The 16,505-nt window shown below is 58.6% G+C and overlaps 1 protein-coding gene across 1 annotated transcript; it reads right to left on the bottom strand.

Moving 5' to 3' along the window:
- Positions 1–208: 208 nt before the first annotated feature.
- LOC120395632 (transmembrane protein 116-like) lies at positions 209–16,453 on the bottom strand. The gene is made up of 12 exons (XM_039520208.1): positions 13,721–16,453; positions 11,703–11,746; positions 10,153–10,216; positions 9,252–9,392; positions 7,476–7,574; positions 6,591–6,646; positions 5,942–6,082; positions 5,298–5,340; positions 4,610–4,690; positions 3,867–4,020; positions 2,970–3,040; positions 209–2,014 (listed from the first exon to the last, which is right to left on the bottom strand). The coding sequence occupies exons 1-12, from the start codon at positions 13,769–13,771 to the stop codon at positions 1,859–1,861; spliced, it is 1,101 nt and encodes a 366-aa protein (XP_039376142.1). The 5' UTR covers positions 13,772–16,453; the 3' UTR covers positions 209–1,858.
- Between the last annotated feature and the right edge of the window lie 52 nt (positions 16,454–16,505).

Consider the following 16,505-nt stretch of genomic DNA (forward strand, 5'->3'; position numbering starts at 1 on the left):
GCCCTGGATGCTGTGCAGGGGAAGAGGAAGTCCCGTCCTCCCCAACCCAGCTGGGACTAGCAGCTGAGCCTGGCATAGGGTAGGAGCCACTAGCCAGGTCTTCCCCAGTCCCCCCCTCCCCCACCGCCCAGTGATTTACCTTTCTGCCAGCTGCCCTGGGCATCCACAACGTACTGCTGGGGAGGGTCACATGACCGCTTGTGGCTTCCCTTTGCTGCCCCATCAGAAAGTCAGATTTTTCTGAGGGGAAGCAAAGAAATTGGGGGGGGGAGACGGACAGGAGACAAATTCTGCACATGCGCAGTGGTGCTGAATTCCCCCAGGAGTAAACTCGTCTGCTATGCAGCTCCTAGGGGTTTGGGTGGCAATGAAGGGAAAGGGGCCTTACAGCACATGGGTAAATATTTGGGCACAATGGGGCTGGTTTGCTATGTGGGTCAGGCCTGACTCATTCAAGCCAGCTGTGGCAGGAGAGTTCAGAGAGGTCACCACTGCTCCAGCACCAGCCTTGTGGACAGGCAGGGCAGCTGTCTTCCTCTGCCCCTACGAAGCAGCAGCTGCTGTTCAGTGAGGTGCAATTTCAGCCCTTGGGAGCCACCACCACCAGGGCCAGACCTGAGACAGGGTTGGTCTGGCTTTTAACTAGCCGGGGGCGAGGCGGGTTAGCACTGACAAGGCTTAAGCCTGAGTGCGCACAGGAGGGAGCGGGAGAGCTTCTAGGGCTGTCAGCTGTATTCATTCTGGGGCATTAGCCAAGAACCCCTTCATCCCTGGCAGAAAAGGAGGTGAGCCGCTCCGGGGTTGGGTTTTGTTTTACCCAGGGGCAGGAAGGATGAGGAGCGGCTAAGCATCCGCCTTTGAGCCCTGCGAGGTGCTCTGCCAGACAACGCACTGTGAACACCTTACACGTCGTGGAGCTGGGGGAGGGAATACAGGTGAAGCCAGCTTGGGAAGAAAGGGTTAAGGCTTTTTTATTCTCAAGTGGGTAAAGATGGCAATTGAGGGCCAAGCAAGCTCTCCTGCCTCCTCTGGCCAGCCACAAGATTCCATTGCCAGCAGTGGGGGGGATGCCCAAATCCCTCATGGGAGCTCTCTGCACCCCAGTTATCTTTGTCCATGTTGTTTGAATTTACGGGCTGGAAAGAGACCCTGTGAGTTCCCAGGCCACGAACGCACTCAGAGCTGGGTACAGCGCCTGGCACAGACAGGGTCCTGCTCCCTGACTGGGGCTCTAGGCCCCACAGCTAATGGAATCAATCAATTGTACAACAGAATTGCTCCACAGAGCTTCTCCTCTAAATGCTGTGGCCTTGTCGTAGCGATAGCCACCGTTCCTTCAAGCTCCCTTCCCTCTCACAGAGGCCTGGAGCAGCCCCACGGTCCCCACTGGGGAGGTGAGGGGAGGCTGCCACTCCCAGCCTTTTGCAGAAGCTACTTTAGAGATGAGGGAAGGACAGTAGTGTATGGGGGAGGGAATTTGAGTGAGATCTTGGCCTCTTCTCCCTTGCAGCCAGCATCAGCTCTGGGCCTTTAACACTCCTTAAGCAAACCACAGTTGGTCACATGACAGTTGCTAATGATTTTGCTACTTTGACTAAGGAGCAGCCTCTCCAGCCAGCTTGCTTCCAGGAGCAGGTGTGGCTACAACTCTGTGTTTGCAAAGTTATTTCTCAAAATCCAGGAGGGTGGTGAAATCAGTGCAGGTCCCGGTTTTCCAGGAAGGCTGCACCACAAAGTCAGTACAGGGCTGATTCCTTAGTACCTAACTGTTGCCTGGTGCAGTGTCCAGGGGGATCAGCCCCCAGTGAGGAGAGAAGCTGTGTAGTGCCCATCAGCAGAGAACGATGCAGGCACTCTCCTAGCACTCAACCCCAAACGATTCATCATAGAAGGCTTTGAGGCCGGGGTAGTGTCTCAAGGGGAGCGTCTCCCCCAGAGCCTCCTGGCGGAAGTTCTGCCGCAGCCAGCCATAGACCAAACTGTGCAGGAGCCCTTGGAGGGACATGGTCAGGGCCTGCAAGAGAGGGAGAGCAGCACTTTTATCAACTCCTCCTGCCACTGTGCCATTTCTGCGCTGCAGGGCCATTGCCCTCTGCTCTGCAGGCCTCCATGTCCGGGGAGAGGCGGGCAGCTCCTCTCCCAACACAGAGTCCATGACAGAAAGTGGGAAGTTAGATGACTGCGTAACCAACTGACAAAGGGGTGATGGAAACAGAGGAGCTTCCTCCTGCCACAGCCAGGATTCCAAGGAAAGCAAGACTGACACGGCCTCCCACTGGCAGGGTTAGCAAAAGACTTCGCATCAACAGCCAGGAGAGGCAGCAGGAAAGAGCAAAGGTGCTGAGCTGAGCCGGGCCGGGCCATGGAATCGCTCCCCTCAAGCCGGTGGCCTGTATTTCACAGGGCCATTTATTTACATTTTGGCAGCCCCAGCAGAACTCGTCCGGCCCTTGGAGATGGTTTATTTCATTTCACTGTGCAGGGGCCACTGTGCCGTGTGCATGGACCAGTGCCTGCCCCCTCCACCCATGCACCCGCATTGCCTAGCGTACACTGACAGACCCCGGTCTGTAGAGCAGACTCATTTTCTCTCTCGCTAAGTGGTCTTTGGGCCACTAGATGGGACAGAACCCCACACCCAGGAGGTGTGGGGATTACACTAGCAGAGAAGAACCTGCCTTGTCAGCACCTGAGTGCTACAGGCACACAGAGGAAGCAGATGCACAGGCACCGCGGAGCTGTAACAGAAGCAACCCCTGCTGTCTGAATGCTGTTTCACTTCTCTCCCTTTAGACTGGCCACTGATCATTCTGCACTCCCAGTACTTGTCTGGTGGTAGCATATACAGGTCCCCAGTCAGGGCCCCATGCTAGGCACTGTGCAAAACTCATCCAAAGACAGTCCTTCCCCTAACAAGCTCACAATCTAAGCAGCAGCACCTGCCTGTCAGGCTGAAGAGACTTCCTTACCATGGCAACATGCAGTGCAAAGATGGAGGTGGGCTCGATGCTGGTGAAGGAGAGGATGCTGAGCAGGAAAGCTGAGGACAGAAACAAAGAAAGGTGCAGTCATGGCTTTATCCTGCTCATCTCTCTTGCCATTTACTTCTGCACCTGCCTTTAACACGCAGCCCTCAGAGTGCTGCTGCCTTTGCCCCTGCTGGCCAGGCCCTAAGCCTCAGCGGATGTTTGTCCAGCACCTTTCCCCTGAGGGTGGGTCCCCACGTGATTTACCAGCGCTTCTGTACACACACAGCTTCACTGCGAATGTGCAGCCCCTTCCAAGTGGAAGCCAGGCAGCCTGCAGCGGGGAGAGGAAACATTGGCCTCTCCTGCGCCTGGGCACCTGCACAAAAGATTAAGGGCTCGTCTGAAAGAGCCACACCTGCTGAAATGAGTGGGATTCAACTGGTCTAGCGGAGGTGAGGAGGAGCCGAGCCAACCCAGAAGGAATCGGAGTTCTGTGTTTCTAGGGAAGCCAGAGACTTCAAAATTTAAAGCACAGAACGTTGATCCTGCTTTGAGCAGGGGGTTGGACTAGATACCTCCTGAGGTCTCTCCAACCCTGATATTCTGACATCTCCTCAGGCACTGAGGCCAGACCCTTCCACTTCTCAGCCAGACCCAGGATTGCTGCCAGCACTGTTGCTATAGCCAGCCTGACTCCTGCTCCTCAGCCTCTCCCTGAACACACGTATCATTCTCGGCACAAGGATCTCACGGGGGAGTGGAGAAAAGTGGGACCAAATGTTGGCCGGGGGTGGTGGGGGAGGCTGCATGTTTGCACTTGATTGCACTGTGAAGGGATTATGGTGCACACAGAAGAGAGGACCAGTCATCAGTCTTGATCTAGTAGGAGCAACTCACCTGGTGTCCAGCAGATCAGGAAAACCAGCTGGAAGCAGCGAGAAATTTTGCACACGCTCTGGATGTTCCTGCTGGCGAAGCCGTCATTCTCCATGTTCAGCAACCGCACCTCATTGTTCCTCCTGCACCAGCGCTTCACCCTGCAGTAGAGGAACTGACAGAGACAGGCCGTTAAACTGGCGCACGCACACTCGCTCTCCCCCCCCCCGCGCCGCTCAACAGGCGCACGCACACTCGCTCCCCCCCGCGCCGCTCAACAGGCGCACGCACACTCGCTCTCTGCCCCGGCGCCGCTCAACAGGCGCACGCACACTCGCTCTCCCCCCCCCCGCGCCGCTCAACAGGCGCACGCACACTCGCTCTCTGCCCCGGCGCCGCTCAACAGGCGCACGCACACTCGCTCTCTGCCCCGGCGCCGCTCAACAGGCGCACGCACACTCGCTCTCTGCCCCCGTGCCGCTCAACAGGCGCATGCACACTCGCTCTCTGCCCTGGCGCCGCTCAACAGGCGCATGCACACTCGCTCTCTGCCCTGGCGCCGCTCAACAGGCGCACGCACACTCGCTCTCTGCCCTGGCGCCGCTCAACAGGCGCACGCACACTCGCTCTCCCCCCCCGCGCCGCTCAACAGGCGCACGCACACTCGCTCCCCCCCCCGCGCCGCTCAACAGGCGCACGCACACTCGCTCTGCTCCCCAGGCCACTTGCTGAGACTCCAGGATACAACAAACTCATGTGCTCACCGTGCTGCAGCTGAGCACCAGCAGCAGGTACATGAAGAAGAGGATTTTCATCTCCAGGCCAGTGTCCTTCCCGCCCATGTACTGGGAGACACAGGAAAAGCGCTGTGAGGCGGCTGCTTGGGACTTTATGCTGCCCCCTCCCCTGCCAGCAGCTCCTCCCCCACCCAGGCACCTTGTTTTACTGCTTGTGGCAGCGAATGGTGGGTACTCAGACCTGCACTGCTCCGGGTCTACGTGACGTTAGTATTTGTTAGTCCCAGGCCAGGCCAGGCCAGGCGCTTTACAGAACAAACACACAGCTGGGGGCCAGCTGAGCCCAGAGGTGCAGCCCAGCCTCTCTTAGAGAAGCGAAGTTTCAGTTCTTAACAGAGAACCCTGCTGGGGCATTAGCCTTCCATCCTCCATCCCCTTTGCCTGTCATGCACCCTGATCCCCAGCCATTGCTCAGCTGCCTCTCAGCGCCACCTTCCCTTTAGTCCCGGGTGGCAGCAGGGGTCAGGAGAGCTGCCCTATGGGTAGAATGGTGGGGTGGACAGGAGGAGAAGCAATGTGTACTGGTTACCCAGTAAGGACAGTCCCCACCCACCCACCCCCAGCCCCCGCAGGAGGGCAACAGCCACGAGCAATGGAGATTGGAGGACAGCTGCTGCCTGGGAGAGGGAGGAAGCAGAGGCCGGGGAGCTCTCACCTTATAGCAGACGTCCTGGGAGCGGTGGATGAGGATCAGGCAGCTGAAAGCACAGTGCTGTGTAAGTGGTGCTGGCTCCCAGCACTATCTCAGCATGTTCCCCTCGGGAAGGGGGAGCTCCCATCACGGCGGTGTAGTCTGCCTGCCAAGGCCATGGACCAGCGCCGTGCCCCAGAGCGCAGGGCCTTGTTCAGGGCACCTCTCTCCAGGGCACGCGCTGATGCTGGCTGAGTTCAGTGACAGGCTCCAGCAGCTGGACAGCTCTTCAGCAGTGGGCATGGCTGGAGCAGCTTAAGGATCCAGCTGTCTCTGCAGCTGCGGTTCTGCAGTGCCTGGGGAGTTGGGCATCCTGCCCTGAGCCCTGCTGCTGGGCCCCACCCCACCTGGGTGCGGGATGGGACTCAGGGGGACCTGCAGGGGCAGGACTCGGAGCTAGTGTCACAACCCTTGGCTCAGGATCATTGTGGACTGGGCCTGCTCACTTCTGCACAGACCCGGGAGTAACGGGCCCGGCCCCAGAGCGCACTGTCTAGTGCAGAACAAGAGGCAGCCGAAGGCTCTGTGGGGCCTTCCTGGGGGAGGCTCGGGCTGCTGGAAGGGAGAAGGGGCTGGCGGCTGCTGCTGCGAACGGACCGAAGCGCTACCTGGAGCAGTACAGGCTGTCGGCCCCTCGGGAGCGGTTGGCCGTATGGGGCATGACGGGTTTGAGGGACGTGGGAGCGATGTCTCTCACCGACGTGCCTCTGAACAGCAGCTGGCCCAGGAACGTGAGGGCGGGGAGCAGCCTTGGCAGAGACAGACGGGGAGGGGAAAGGAAGAGCGTGAGAGCCTGGGCACGCGGCGGGGAGTCACCCCATGCACTGGGAACGCTGTGCCTGGCCCCAGGTTGCAAAGGCGACAGCACGCCCCAGCTGGGGCTCCCAGGGCAGCACCTCTGACCCTGCATTAGAGATGGGGACCCCGAGGCCCAGGGAGCTGCAGTCACTAGTCAGACTGGGGCTGTGTTATGCTGGTCACTTCCCCCAGGCCAGGCTGCGCAGCCGTGCGGAGCCAGGAGGGGAATGCAGGACGCCCCTCGCCTGGAGCTGCGAGCCAGGACAGCATGCGGCTTCCCCGAAGCAGGTGATGCTAGCCAGAGCCAGACAGCGCGGGCAGGGGTCCCGCAGGCTCTGCGGCTGCACCGCATTTGTCACTGCTCACAGGCCTGAAGGGCAGTGAGGGGGGCCTGGGGCGAGCAGCTTCGTACCTAATCCAAACCCACAAGTCAAAGAAGCCCAGCGGGGCAGCACCTACCAGGCCAGGACGTAGGGCAGGCAGTGCTGCGCCCTCTCCATGCACCTGCTTCTCTCCTGCAGCGGAGAAGAGCTGGGTCAGAAAGGGCCGCAGCCTCGCCGCAGGGCTAGAGACGGGGCCTGGATACTGAAACTGGAGCGTTTAGCGCTGAGCCGGGTCCAGGGACGGGGCCCATTGTCCCGTGAGACTGGCAGGAATGTGCAGCCCTTAACAGTGGCATTAAAACCACGTCGGAGGGGACCACCTGGGGTCCCAAAAGCTGCTGCTCTGCACTGGCGTGGGTGCGTCTCTGAGCCACTCACTCAGGCTGGCCATTCTCAGAGCAGCCCGGGCCCCCAGGGGCCCCCAGAGGGCGAGCTGGGGGGGCCGAGTGCTGTGCCCGGGGAGGTGGGCATCACATCACAATACACACATGGTAGAATAGGGAACAGGCTGCCCCAGGCACCCGCTTGCCGCTGTTCGCGTCCCATTGACACAACACCCACTACTAGCCAGGGCGCCAAGGTAACCCGCTGCCAGCGAGAGAACACCGAGACCTACTCGCTGCTGGGCAACCTGGCTAGGAGCTTCTGGCCCATCCTGCTCCCTTTCCTCCCCTACCAAGGTGTGGGTGGGTGACCACAGCACCACCCCCCAATCTCAGGCCAGGGCCATGGGCTGGCAGGTCTGAGGGACGCTCACGGCATGGCCTGTCCCTGCCCGGAGGCATGTGGCGTAACTTCCTCCCGTTTGTCTCTCTGGTCCCCCTGTGGTGTGTGTCTGGTCTTCTGAGGCGCTGCCACCAGCAGCTCCATCCGGCCCCTGGCCCGGCTGTGCCTGGTGGGAGAGAAGGGCCGCCTCAGGCATTACAGCAGGATGGGGAAGGAAGGCCTGGTCAGCCCCTACCTGCGGAGCTGGCTCGTGCGTCACTCTCCAGCCACGGATGGTGCGGTTCACCTCGTACGCGTAGACAATGACCATCAGGAAGGAGATGGCGTAGAACATCTGAGCAAGAGAGAAACTGAGGGTCACACCTAGCAACTATCCCACCTGCAGGCTTCTAGGGCGAGCCAGGAGCCCTGCTGGACCCCCATTCCCACTAGCCTTTCCTGCCTTCCCCATGCCTAGGGTCCTGGTGTCAGCGCTGCTCCCAGTAACCCCAGGGGATGTGAGCATGGTCCAGTCTGGTAACGACACCGCCACGGCTCCAGCATGTTGGGGGAGGGGAAAGGACCCAGCACCTGGGCACGAATCTCACCCCCCCCATATCCATCCCCGCAAAGGCTCGGGCCCCTTACTGGGGGCCTCCCTCGTGGCTTTCCAGCCATGCGGCACAGCAGGGCCTGATGGCGGCCATCTTGTCTGACACACACGGGTTCGAACCAGGACCATCCGGAGCTGAGCACATGAGTCGCCGCAGCCCGGCCTCACCAGCCAGGCTCCATAGCGGGGCCCGAAACGGATTCCCACCAGCGCGGCCACGTGACAAGCGGGTTCCACGCGCTCCCGGTAGCGGAGCTGGATCGGGGCAGGCCGTGGCACAGAACAGTCCTGCGGTAGCCAACAGGCTCAGCCACGCAGTGGTCCCCGGCTCCTCTAATAACACATGACCACGTCCCCGAGACACATCCCCCACCCCACAGGTTAGCTAAGAGGATCCATGTGGGCTCAGGCTTAGCACTCACAACCGGCTCCAAAACACGGTGCTTCCCCCAGAGCTCCAGGAGCCGCTGGCTACCACCCCAGTGCAAAGGGCAGCAGGTGTCCCATGTCTGGACTGCAGTAACCCACATGCGACCGTGTCTCCTGAAATCTCAGTGAGCCATTGGCTCAAATGGGCTTGGAAAAGACATGGTCACATGGAGTCAAAACTGTCTGGAAGACCTTCAACCCAGGGCTAGCAGAGCAGGCTGGCCCCCTTGAGAGCAGGCCCCATCAGTCGCCGTTACTGGGGCCGGCCCGTTAAGGCATTTAGGGTGGTTCTGGGTCCCAGGGGGCTCCTGTGGCTGGCACGCCAGGGCTCTATGAATTGCGGAGTGGCAGTCAAACCCAGAGGCCCTGCAGGCAGGTGGAGTAGGAGACAGCGAGCAAGGGGCTGGCTGCCAGGGAAGGCAGGACACGCCACACAGGAGGGGCTGAGGGTAAAGTAGCAGGAGAAAGCGGCTGGGGCAGCGTGGGGCGGGTAAGGGCTGGAGGCCCAGGGCTGGTTCTGGTTCAGGTGCCCCAGGCCAGTGTTGTCAACAGAGGCGGAAGGAAACCCCACTTCCACTGGCATCACCGGGGGGGGCTCTGGAGCCACAAAGCCCAGGGAGGGAGCAAAGCTGCATCGCCCTGGGGTGCTGGGGCGAGCGCTGCACCTGGGGCGGGTGAAGGGCTGAGGTGTGACACCGTCTCCCCAGGGCAGGGATTGAATCTCCATCCTGGCACAATCCTGGCCCCCGCTGGTGGGGCCTGTGAGGGCTCTAACATTCCCAGAGTAGAGGGCCCAGCTCGGCACACCACGTGCAGGGGCAGCCTGACACACCCACCGCGCTAACGGTTACAATCTGCAGCTCTACCAGAGGACGCGGCTTCTAGAGAAACAGCAGCAGCAGCCACTTTTGAGCAGGGCACAATCGTCACCAGCCCCGGCCCGCACGTCGACCCTCGTGCAATCGCACCCCCACCCCCGCCTGTGCTCACCATGGCCAGCATCAGGCCGTAGGGGCAGAACTCGTAAGCCAGGACGAAGAGCTGGGCTGGAAGGAGCTGGATGGCAGCCGTGATGATCAGCACCAAGGCAGCCAGGAAGTCTGCCAGGGAGAGCAGGAAGAGGGGGCGCAGCTGTGGGAAAGGCAACAAGGTTCGTTACAGACGATGCCGCCAGCAGGGAGCAGCCCCTTTTCCCCTGCCTCCCTCCTCAGCACCTATCAGTCTCCTTTGCTCCGCATGGTGTGTGGCCCAGAGCTCCTCTGCCCTCCCCTGAAGGTGATGCCCTCCTGGCCTAACACTCCATCTCCTCCCACTTGTGCCCTCTTCCTGCTCTGTGTACCCCTGTGCCCGGAGGGGGGAGGGAACAGGCCAAGGAGAGCTGCCATGGATTCGGTGCTGCAGCCAGCCCGTAATTCCAGCAACCAATGAGCACTCAAAGCAAACGAGGCTCTTGCTGGGCTGCCCAAGCCATGGGGCCGGCCGGCCTAGGGCAGCTGTTGCCCCGCTCTTCCTTTCCCCGACCCAAATGGACTGGGCCATCACTGATCTCTCAAGACTGCCCTTAGAAGCAGCCACCTCACTGAGTCCCACGCAGAGAGCCGTCTGACCAGCTCCTGCCTGGTGTCAGGGTGAACGCACGCAGCCTGGTAGCAGGGGCTCTGAAAACCCCATGGATTATGGGGTTTTCCCCATGACCCGCAGCTGCTCCAGCTAAACACCAGGAAACACAGATCCAAAGAAATGGGTATTCCAGGGCTACAGTGAACTGGCCACGGGATTAGGATGGACTATTATGGGGCAGGATTAAAACCCCTTGGGCATGAACTGCCCCGTGAGATCGCACACTCTCCACTTCTCTAAAAATCCAGGGAGTCTCGAGTCTGCAACAGACCTGGCTGTGGAAGCACCTCCTCCTGAGGGTGGCTACAGCAAGGACCGAGCTGCTGCCGACGAGGCTGAAATGGAAATACAGCCAATGGTTAGGCTCCGTCGCACACAGCCAGCCATGCATGGTGTCCATGGATTAGTCTGCACACAGCACAGCTAACATCCCTTGAACCTCTCCCTGAGCCTGGGCTCGGACACGGGTCTGGGGCTCGGGGAGGTCCCCACTTTGCACCCCGTCTCCCAGCTGGGACATCTGAAGTGCAAGGCGCTCGTGTGAGTTACCAGCAGCTGGTTTCCGAGCTGGGAACAGGATCAGAGTCCAGAACCCTCCTGCGTCCCAGCCCCTCTCCATCCTGGTCACCCGGGGGGCTGCTGCAGTGGGGCTCACGTTGGTTCCTAGACTGCACAGAGAGAAGAGCCACGGGACAGTGGGGACTGGAAAGGAGCTGGCATGTGGCAACGGAAAAGCACTGAGGGGGATGGCTTCCCGCTGGACTGCTGCCTCCTGCTGGTGGATTCATGCACCAGCAACCTTGACACAAGCCCCGCCGTAGGCTGCTCACTTACCTCCACAGTGGAGATGACCATTGGTGGCTTCCAGGGATGTTAGGGGACGTGGTGGCCTCCAGAAGGAAAGGTGGATTCCACAGTCCCCTCCCACTGTGGACAAGGCTGGACAGGATGAGGGGGGAAACCCTGGGGCTGGGGATAATGCATCCCAAATGACCTTGCAAGCTGGATGCAGGAGCATGCAGGGTCAGACCCCAGAGGTATCACTATGGCTTGGGACCTGCACTGGCACTGCCTGGCTACCTGAGAGCACCCCCAGAACCTGGCTCCAGCCTGCATGCGTCCCTAGTGTAGGGATGAGCAGAGGCCTCGATGACGTAGATATCTGAGTGTCACAGAGTGTGGGGGAGTCAGGGCCCTGCACCCCCGGCTTCCTGCGATTCACCAGGACTCTCAGCCAGCCAGTAAAGCAGAAGGTTTATTTAGGCGATAGGAACACAGTCCAGGACAGGGTCTTGCAGGCACAGGTAACAGGATTCCCCCTGTTAGGTCCATCTTGGGGCCCCATGAGCCCCACAGCCCCCATTGGGGAACCAGAGCCCTGTCTGTGCTTCCCTTCCTTCCCCAGCCAGCTCCGGTCTGCCCAACCCCCTCCAGCCCCTCCTCTCTGCTCCGCTTCTTTCCCGGGCCAGGAGGTCACCTGACCCCTTTGTCTCCAACACCTGCAGTTGCACCTTTGCAGGGGAGGGGCCCAGGCCATCAGTTGCTAGGAGACAGTGTGCCAGGCATTCGGTTGCACTGGCCTTTTGCTTTGCTAGATACTTAAGAACTGCGCCCAGCATTCCCAGCCCCCAGTACGAACAGTCCCACTTCGTCACACTGAGCTCTTACATTATCTTCCCACAGAAGGGGGGCAGCAGCCAGCGTGGGGGCTACCAGGGGAAAGAGCTTGGCCAGTGGCCAGGAGCAAAGTGCATCCACATTGGCCCCTGCCTATCCTGACCCCAGCAGGTCTTGGGACAGGCCTCAGGTAAGTGGACCCACCTCAGAGATAAGGCCACCAGGTAGACGCGAGTCAGCACAAAGATCTAAAAGGAGAAAGGGAGATGACGGCGGGTTAATCACGTGTCCCGTGGCCTTAATTCAATTCCTCCCCAGTGCAAGCCGAGGCTCTGCCCTCCCCCGCTTCGCCTGGCAGCAGCGCTTGGCCGCCCGAGACCCCTCGACCCTCCCAGCCAGGCCACCAGCAGGGAACTTGCCCCAGCTGAGCCAGCTGTTTGTCAGTGGAACAGAGCAAGACATTGAACCCTGGGCAGGCTCCATTCCACTCGGCAGTGTAAACAGCCAGAGATAGGGAGGCGGGGAGGAAGGGGCTCTAACTTGCAGCAGGGACACACTAGAAAATAGGCAGAAAAGACCCTGGTTTAACATCACAAGCACGGAGCAGTGCATGTTACAAGCTGGGTGCAGAGTCCATGCGGGGGCATGCATTGCTGCGGGCGAGGACGCTCACCGGCTGACTTGCAATGCTACCAGGGAGCTGGCTAACGGGGGGTGATGGAAAATGGGTTTTCAGACAGAATTTAAAAAAACGAGTCTGGCTGGGTGTGTAGAACCAGTTTTTTTTCCACAGTAAAGCCTTGAGTTCTTGGCTTAAAAATACCCCTGACGGGTTGGGGTGGGGGAGAGGTCACTGGTTTTGTTTTGGGGTTTGGTTTGTTTTACACTGAAACTGGCTTAGAAAACAAGGCTTTTGTAGGGTGTTTTTTTTAAATCTGGATCTCACACAAGGCATCATCTGGTATTTTTCAACTAGCTCCAGGAGCTATCAGAGAAAACTGGCGACTTCTCCCAGACTCTCCTTGGACAGCAGCAGGAGTAGGACTAGACAGTATTGGTGCCTGATGCTCTGCCATTAACAGCAGGCCTGGGAAAAACTGGTCTGATGATCCTGGGGTGTGCTAGTCTCCCAGCAAAGGGACATCCAAGCCAAGCAGGATAAAGGGCCGGAATAGGGAACAATCCTGCCCTGGCCTCAGGAGCTTGGCCGGAGAAGATCTTTACCCTCTGCAATCACTGCGTGCGCCTGAAGAGGAGTAGGTGGGGGTGGTGATTTGGCTCCGGTACCCTGTCCTACCGGTATCCTGGGTGGGGTTTCCCCGGCTTCTGCCAGGCGAGCTCAGGAGAACAGCACAAAGCGCTTGCCAGGGTGAGAGACAGAGAGAGAGAGGAGCAAAAGGTGCTTGATTCTCCCTTCAGTGTCTCTGGGAGACCAGCAAGAACCCCTGCTCTGGAGTTTGCTCCCCCTCATTCCCAGACCGGGGTGCAGCCCTGCTAACAGGGGACATGGCTGGTTGCTGTAAGGTGAGGAGCAGCCCTGCTTTAGCCTCAGCCCATGGGATGCTCCCCTGCCAGCATTGCTGGGCCATACAGACTCCTTTCCCTCTGCCTCGTGGGGGTCACAGCAGCCTGGGAATGGGGAGTTCCCGAGAGCCGCTTCTGGCTACGTCGCCTCTCTGAAATGCTGTGTCTGGCCCGGTGAGCCCCCCAAACAGTACAGCTTCCCCAGTTACAGATGGAGAGAAAATGAGCCATGAAGAGAGAGATGGGGTTGAATGACTCAGAGAGAGACAACTAAAGCCCCCAGAGAGACAGGCCATCTTACAACTCATTCGGAGGATAGAACGGCTGAATCCTGGTAAGAAAGAGCTAGATTGACAGGCACAGAGCATAAGCTACAGCCTCTGAGAAATGCAGCTCAGTTCCAGAGAGAAACACAATCATCTTCCGCACAGCACGAGCGGGAGTCCTACAGCATGCACTCTGCAGCCGGGAAATACATCAGCTCCACCTCCCTGCAGGCTGTCAGTTCTCGTGTGGACCCAGGAGTGTCCCCTGAGCCCATCTACACTGGACATACTGTTCAGTGCATGGGGAGGTGACCTGCTGGCTTCCACTGAGCTGGTGAGTGTGGCGACACGGGCTCTGAAGGGCACCTTTGCAGAGCCCCTGTGATTTTGCTGGGGTCTCTACAGCCCTGGTTCGTGCGTGTGGGTTGATACCTTGTCATTGGACAGCGCTGACACGTCCTTCCCTCCACTCGTCGCGTCCATGCTGGCTGTAGCCTTTTCTGTTGATTCCAGAGCAAAAAGCCTCCCAGCTCCTCCTCCTGGGCTGAGCTCCTGCAGGCGGTGGTGGTGCTCAGCACCCAGGCGCCTTTCTCCCTCGCAGGCTGCTGTTGACTGAACTGCTGTTGTAACCTTTGCTTGTTTGGTTTGTTCCACACCCGTCCTGGGGTGGGGGGGTGGCACCGAACACAGCCTGGAGAGTGCGGCTGGAGCAACCCGCCCAGCCAGCCTCCCACTATCTCACAAAGGGGTCGAGGGAGGAGCCTTCCCTCGATGCCCTGCAGCCTCCCAGAGCACCCTGGAGCCACCATGGCTGGAGCAAGGTGGGGATTAGATACCCGGCCCAAGCCGCTGAGTCCAGAGGGATTGCAAGAGGGGACAAGTCACCTCTCTCTGTGCATGTCTCATCACCCCGGACTCCCACCCACATCCCCACTACATCACCCAGGGAGGGGGCGGGGGTGACATAACTCTCAAGCTGAGGGGCCAGACAGGAACCCAAAACCCTAAGAGGGAGTAAAAGGTGCAAAATTCAACACTAGCTGCCCCCTCCCCCGCTTCCTTTCACTCACACCTTCACCGGCTCCTGAGCATGCACCTCCAAGCCGCTCGGCCCAATGCGGGGCTGCAAGTCTTACATCACCTCTCACAACCGCTCGGAATTTAACCCATTGCTTCAGTGCCACTCAGCTGCCCCTGTGGCTCAGGCGGGTGACAACACCGTCACCACTTCCCCGATGTGGGCGAACATGATCTCCAAGCTGCAGCAGCGGGAAACTAAGGCCTAGAGTGAGGAAGGGAGTCTCCGCGCCAGGAATGCCAGCTCCCGGCCCCGAGGCACAGGACGCCATGCTGCCTTCAGAGATGGTTTCATTGGCTCCTCGTGGGCGGGGCCATAGCTGTGCCTAGGAACAGTGTGTGCGGGCTGTGTGGGGCTCTGCGCTGTCAGGGCATGAGCGAACACAGCCCAGTTCTTTCCAACCCAGCTCTTTGTTGCCAGTAGAATCAGTCGGAACATGACTGAAATTAGCCCAGTCGGAGGAGGGCAGCTGAGAGAAGCCTTTGAGGACAGGACGGAGGCTAGTCAGCAAGCGGACGTTGCGAACACAGGAAAGGTAAGTCTGTCCGTGTTGGCCAGGAACATGCAGAAGGAAATTCACACGATAATGCAAAGGAACAGACTGCATGTTTAATGAGGCCCATGTTTAACAACCGTTGGCACATGACTTCATACACACACACAAACCCTTCAATAAAAACATTCCCAATGCTGTAGGGTGAAGGGTGTCTGTGCAAAGCCCCACCCAGCTGCAGCTCTCCAAGCGGGAGGAGGGCAGAGACTGACGCTGAGTCACTTACTGGCCCGAGCACAGGACTGGAGCCAGGAACACCCAAGAACCTGATCTCTTCTGATACCACCTCCCTTTGCAGATTTGGGCAGGTCCCAGGCTCTTTGCCTCAGATTTCCCCCGGTGGGAGATGGACCAATTCTTCTCTTCTGGGCAGTGCTTTGAGAGATGCAAAGCACCACACCGCAGAGAGGGGGAAGCTACTGTGATAAGTACTGATGTTTGAAAGCCACCTTCTGCCTTGTGGCCGTCTGTGCTAACTCCTCACCACTTCCCTCAGCCTGGCTGAGGAAAGGGACATTGGGGGAACAGCGGGATTATGTAGATTTGAGAGGGAAACGCATGAAATCTAGGACAGAGCATTTCCAGCAGCAGGGCAGGGCTTTCCCCACTTCCAGGTAACCCGTTGCTTCTCAGACATAGCTGAGTACTGGCAGCTCCCTTCACTCTACACAGCAAGTCCATGCAACAAGATGCCATTCACCCAGCAACAAGATTATGAAGTCAGGGACAGCACTGAAGGCAGAAGACTCAACCCACTCAACTCTGCTGCTCCCTTTTGCTTATGTTTCAACACATGGCCTCGTTACACCAAACTGTCTGTTAACACCCTATATAACACCAACTTCTCTCACACCCTCCTGCTCAGTGGGCTGCAGCTCACACTGACAGACATACTTCATTTTTAAAATCAAAATAAGCCAAGATTGAAGAAAATCAGTTACGGAGTGTTAAAGTTATGAACATTTCAAGTCAGTAAGTTGAAACTTCTGAGGTTAGATCAATTCAAACTCAGAGCGGTTTGCACCATTGCAGAGCCAGGAAGCATTTTAGCTTTGATTCTGTCTGATCTGTGAGCGCTGGCTGCTTGCTCTTGTGATTCTGAGAGCAGCCCTTGTTCCACTGCAGATTAGAGCATGCACAGCTGACTAGCAGGGCCGGCACACAGGCCCAGTGTTGAGGGGCCATGAGTACTAGTCACCAAGCTTCAAGGACCAAGCCTTGTTCACAGAACAGTGACTGGGAAAAGCTCAGCAACAGCCCTGGAATAAGCTGCCACAGGTGGATGGAGAATCCCCATCCCTCCAGGTTTTCTAGGCTACAGCAGTGATCTTTCAGGCACGGTCTTGGGATGATCAAGTCAGTCCTGCCATCATGTACAAGGACGGAGTAGAGAAACCACCATTCATTCTCTTATTCTACAGTCCTTTCCAAAGAATCATAGGACTGGAAGGGACCTCAATAGGTCATCTTGTCCAGTCCCCTGCACTCATGGCAGGACTAATTATTATTTAGACCAGTGGTTCTCAAATGTTTGTACTGGTGACTCCTTTCATATGGCAAGCCTCTGAGTGTGACCCCCTTAGAAA

Source organism: Mauremys reevesii, linkage group 1, assembly GCF_016161935.1.
Source record: "Mauremys reevesii isolate NIE-2019 linkage group 1, ASM1616193v1, whole genome shotgun sequence".
Classification (NCBI taxonomy): Eukaryota; Metazoa; Chordata; order Testudines; family Geoemydidae; genus Mauremys; species Mauremys reevesii.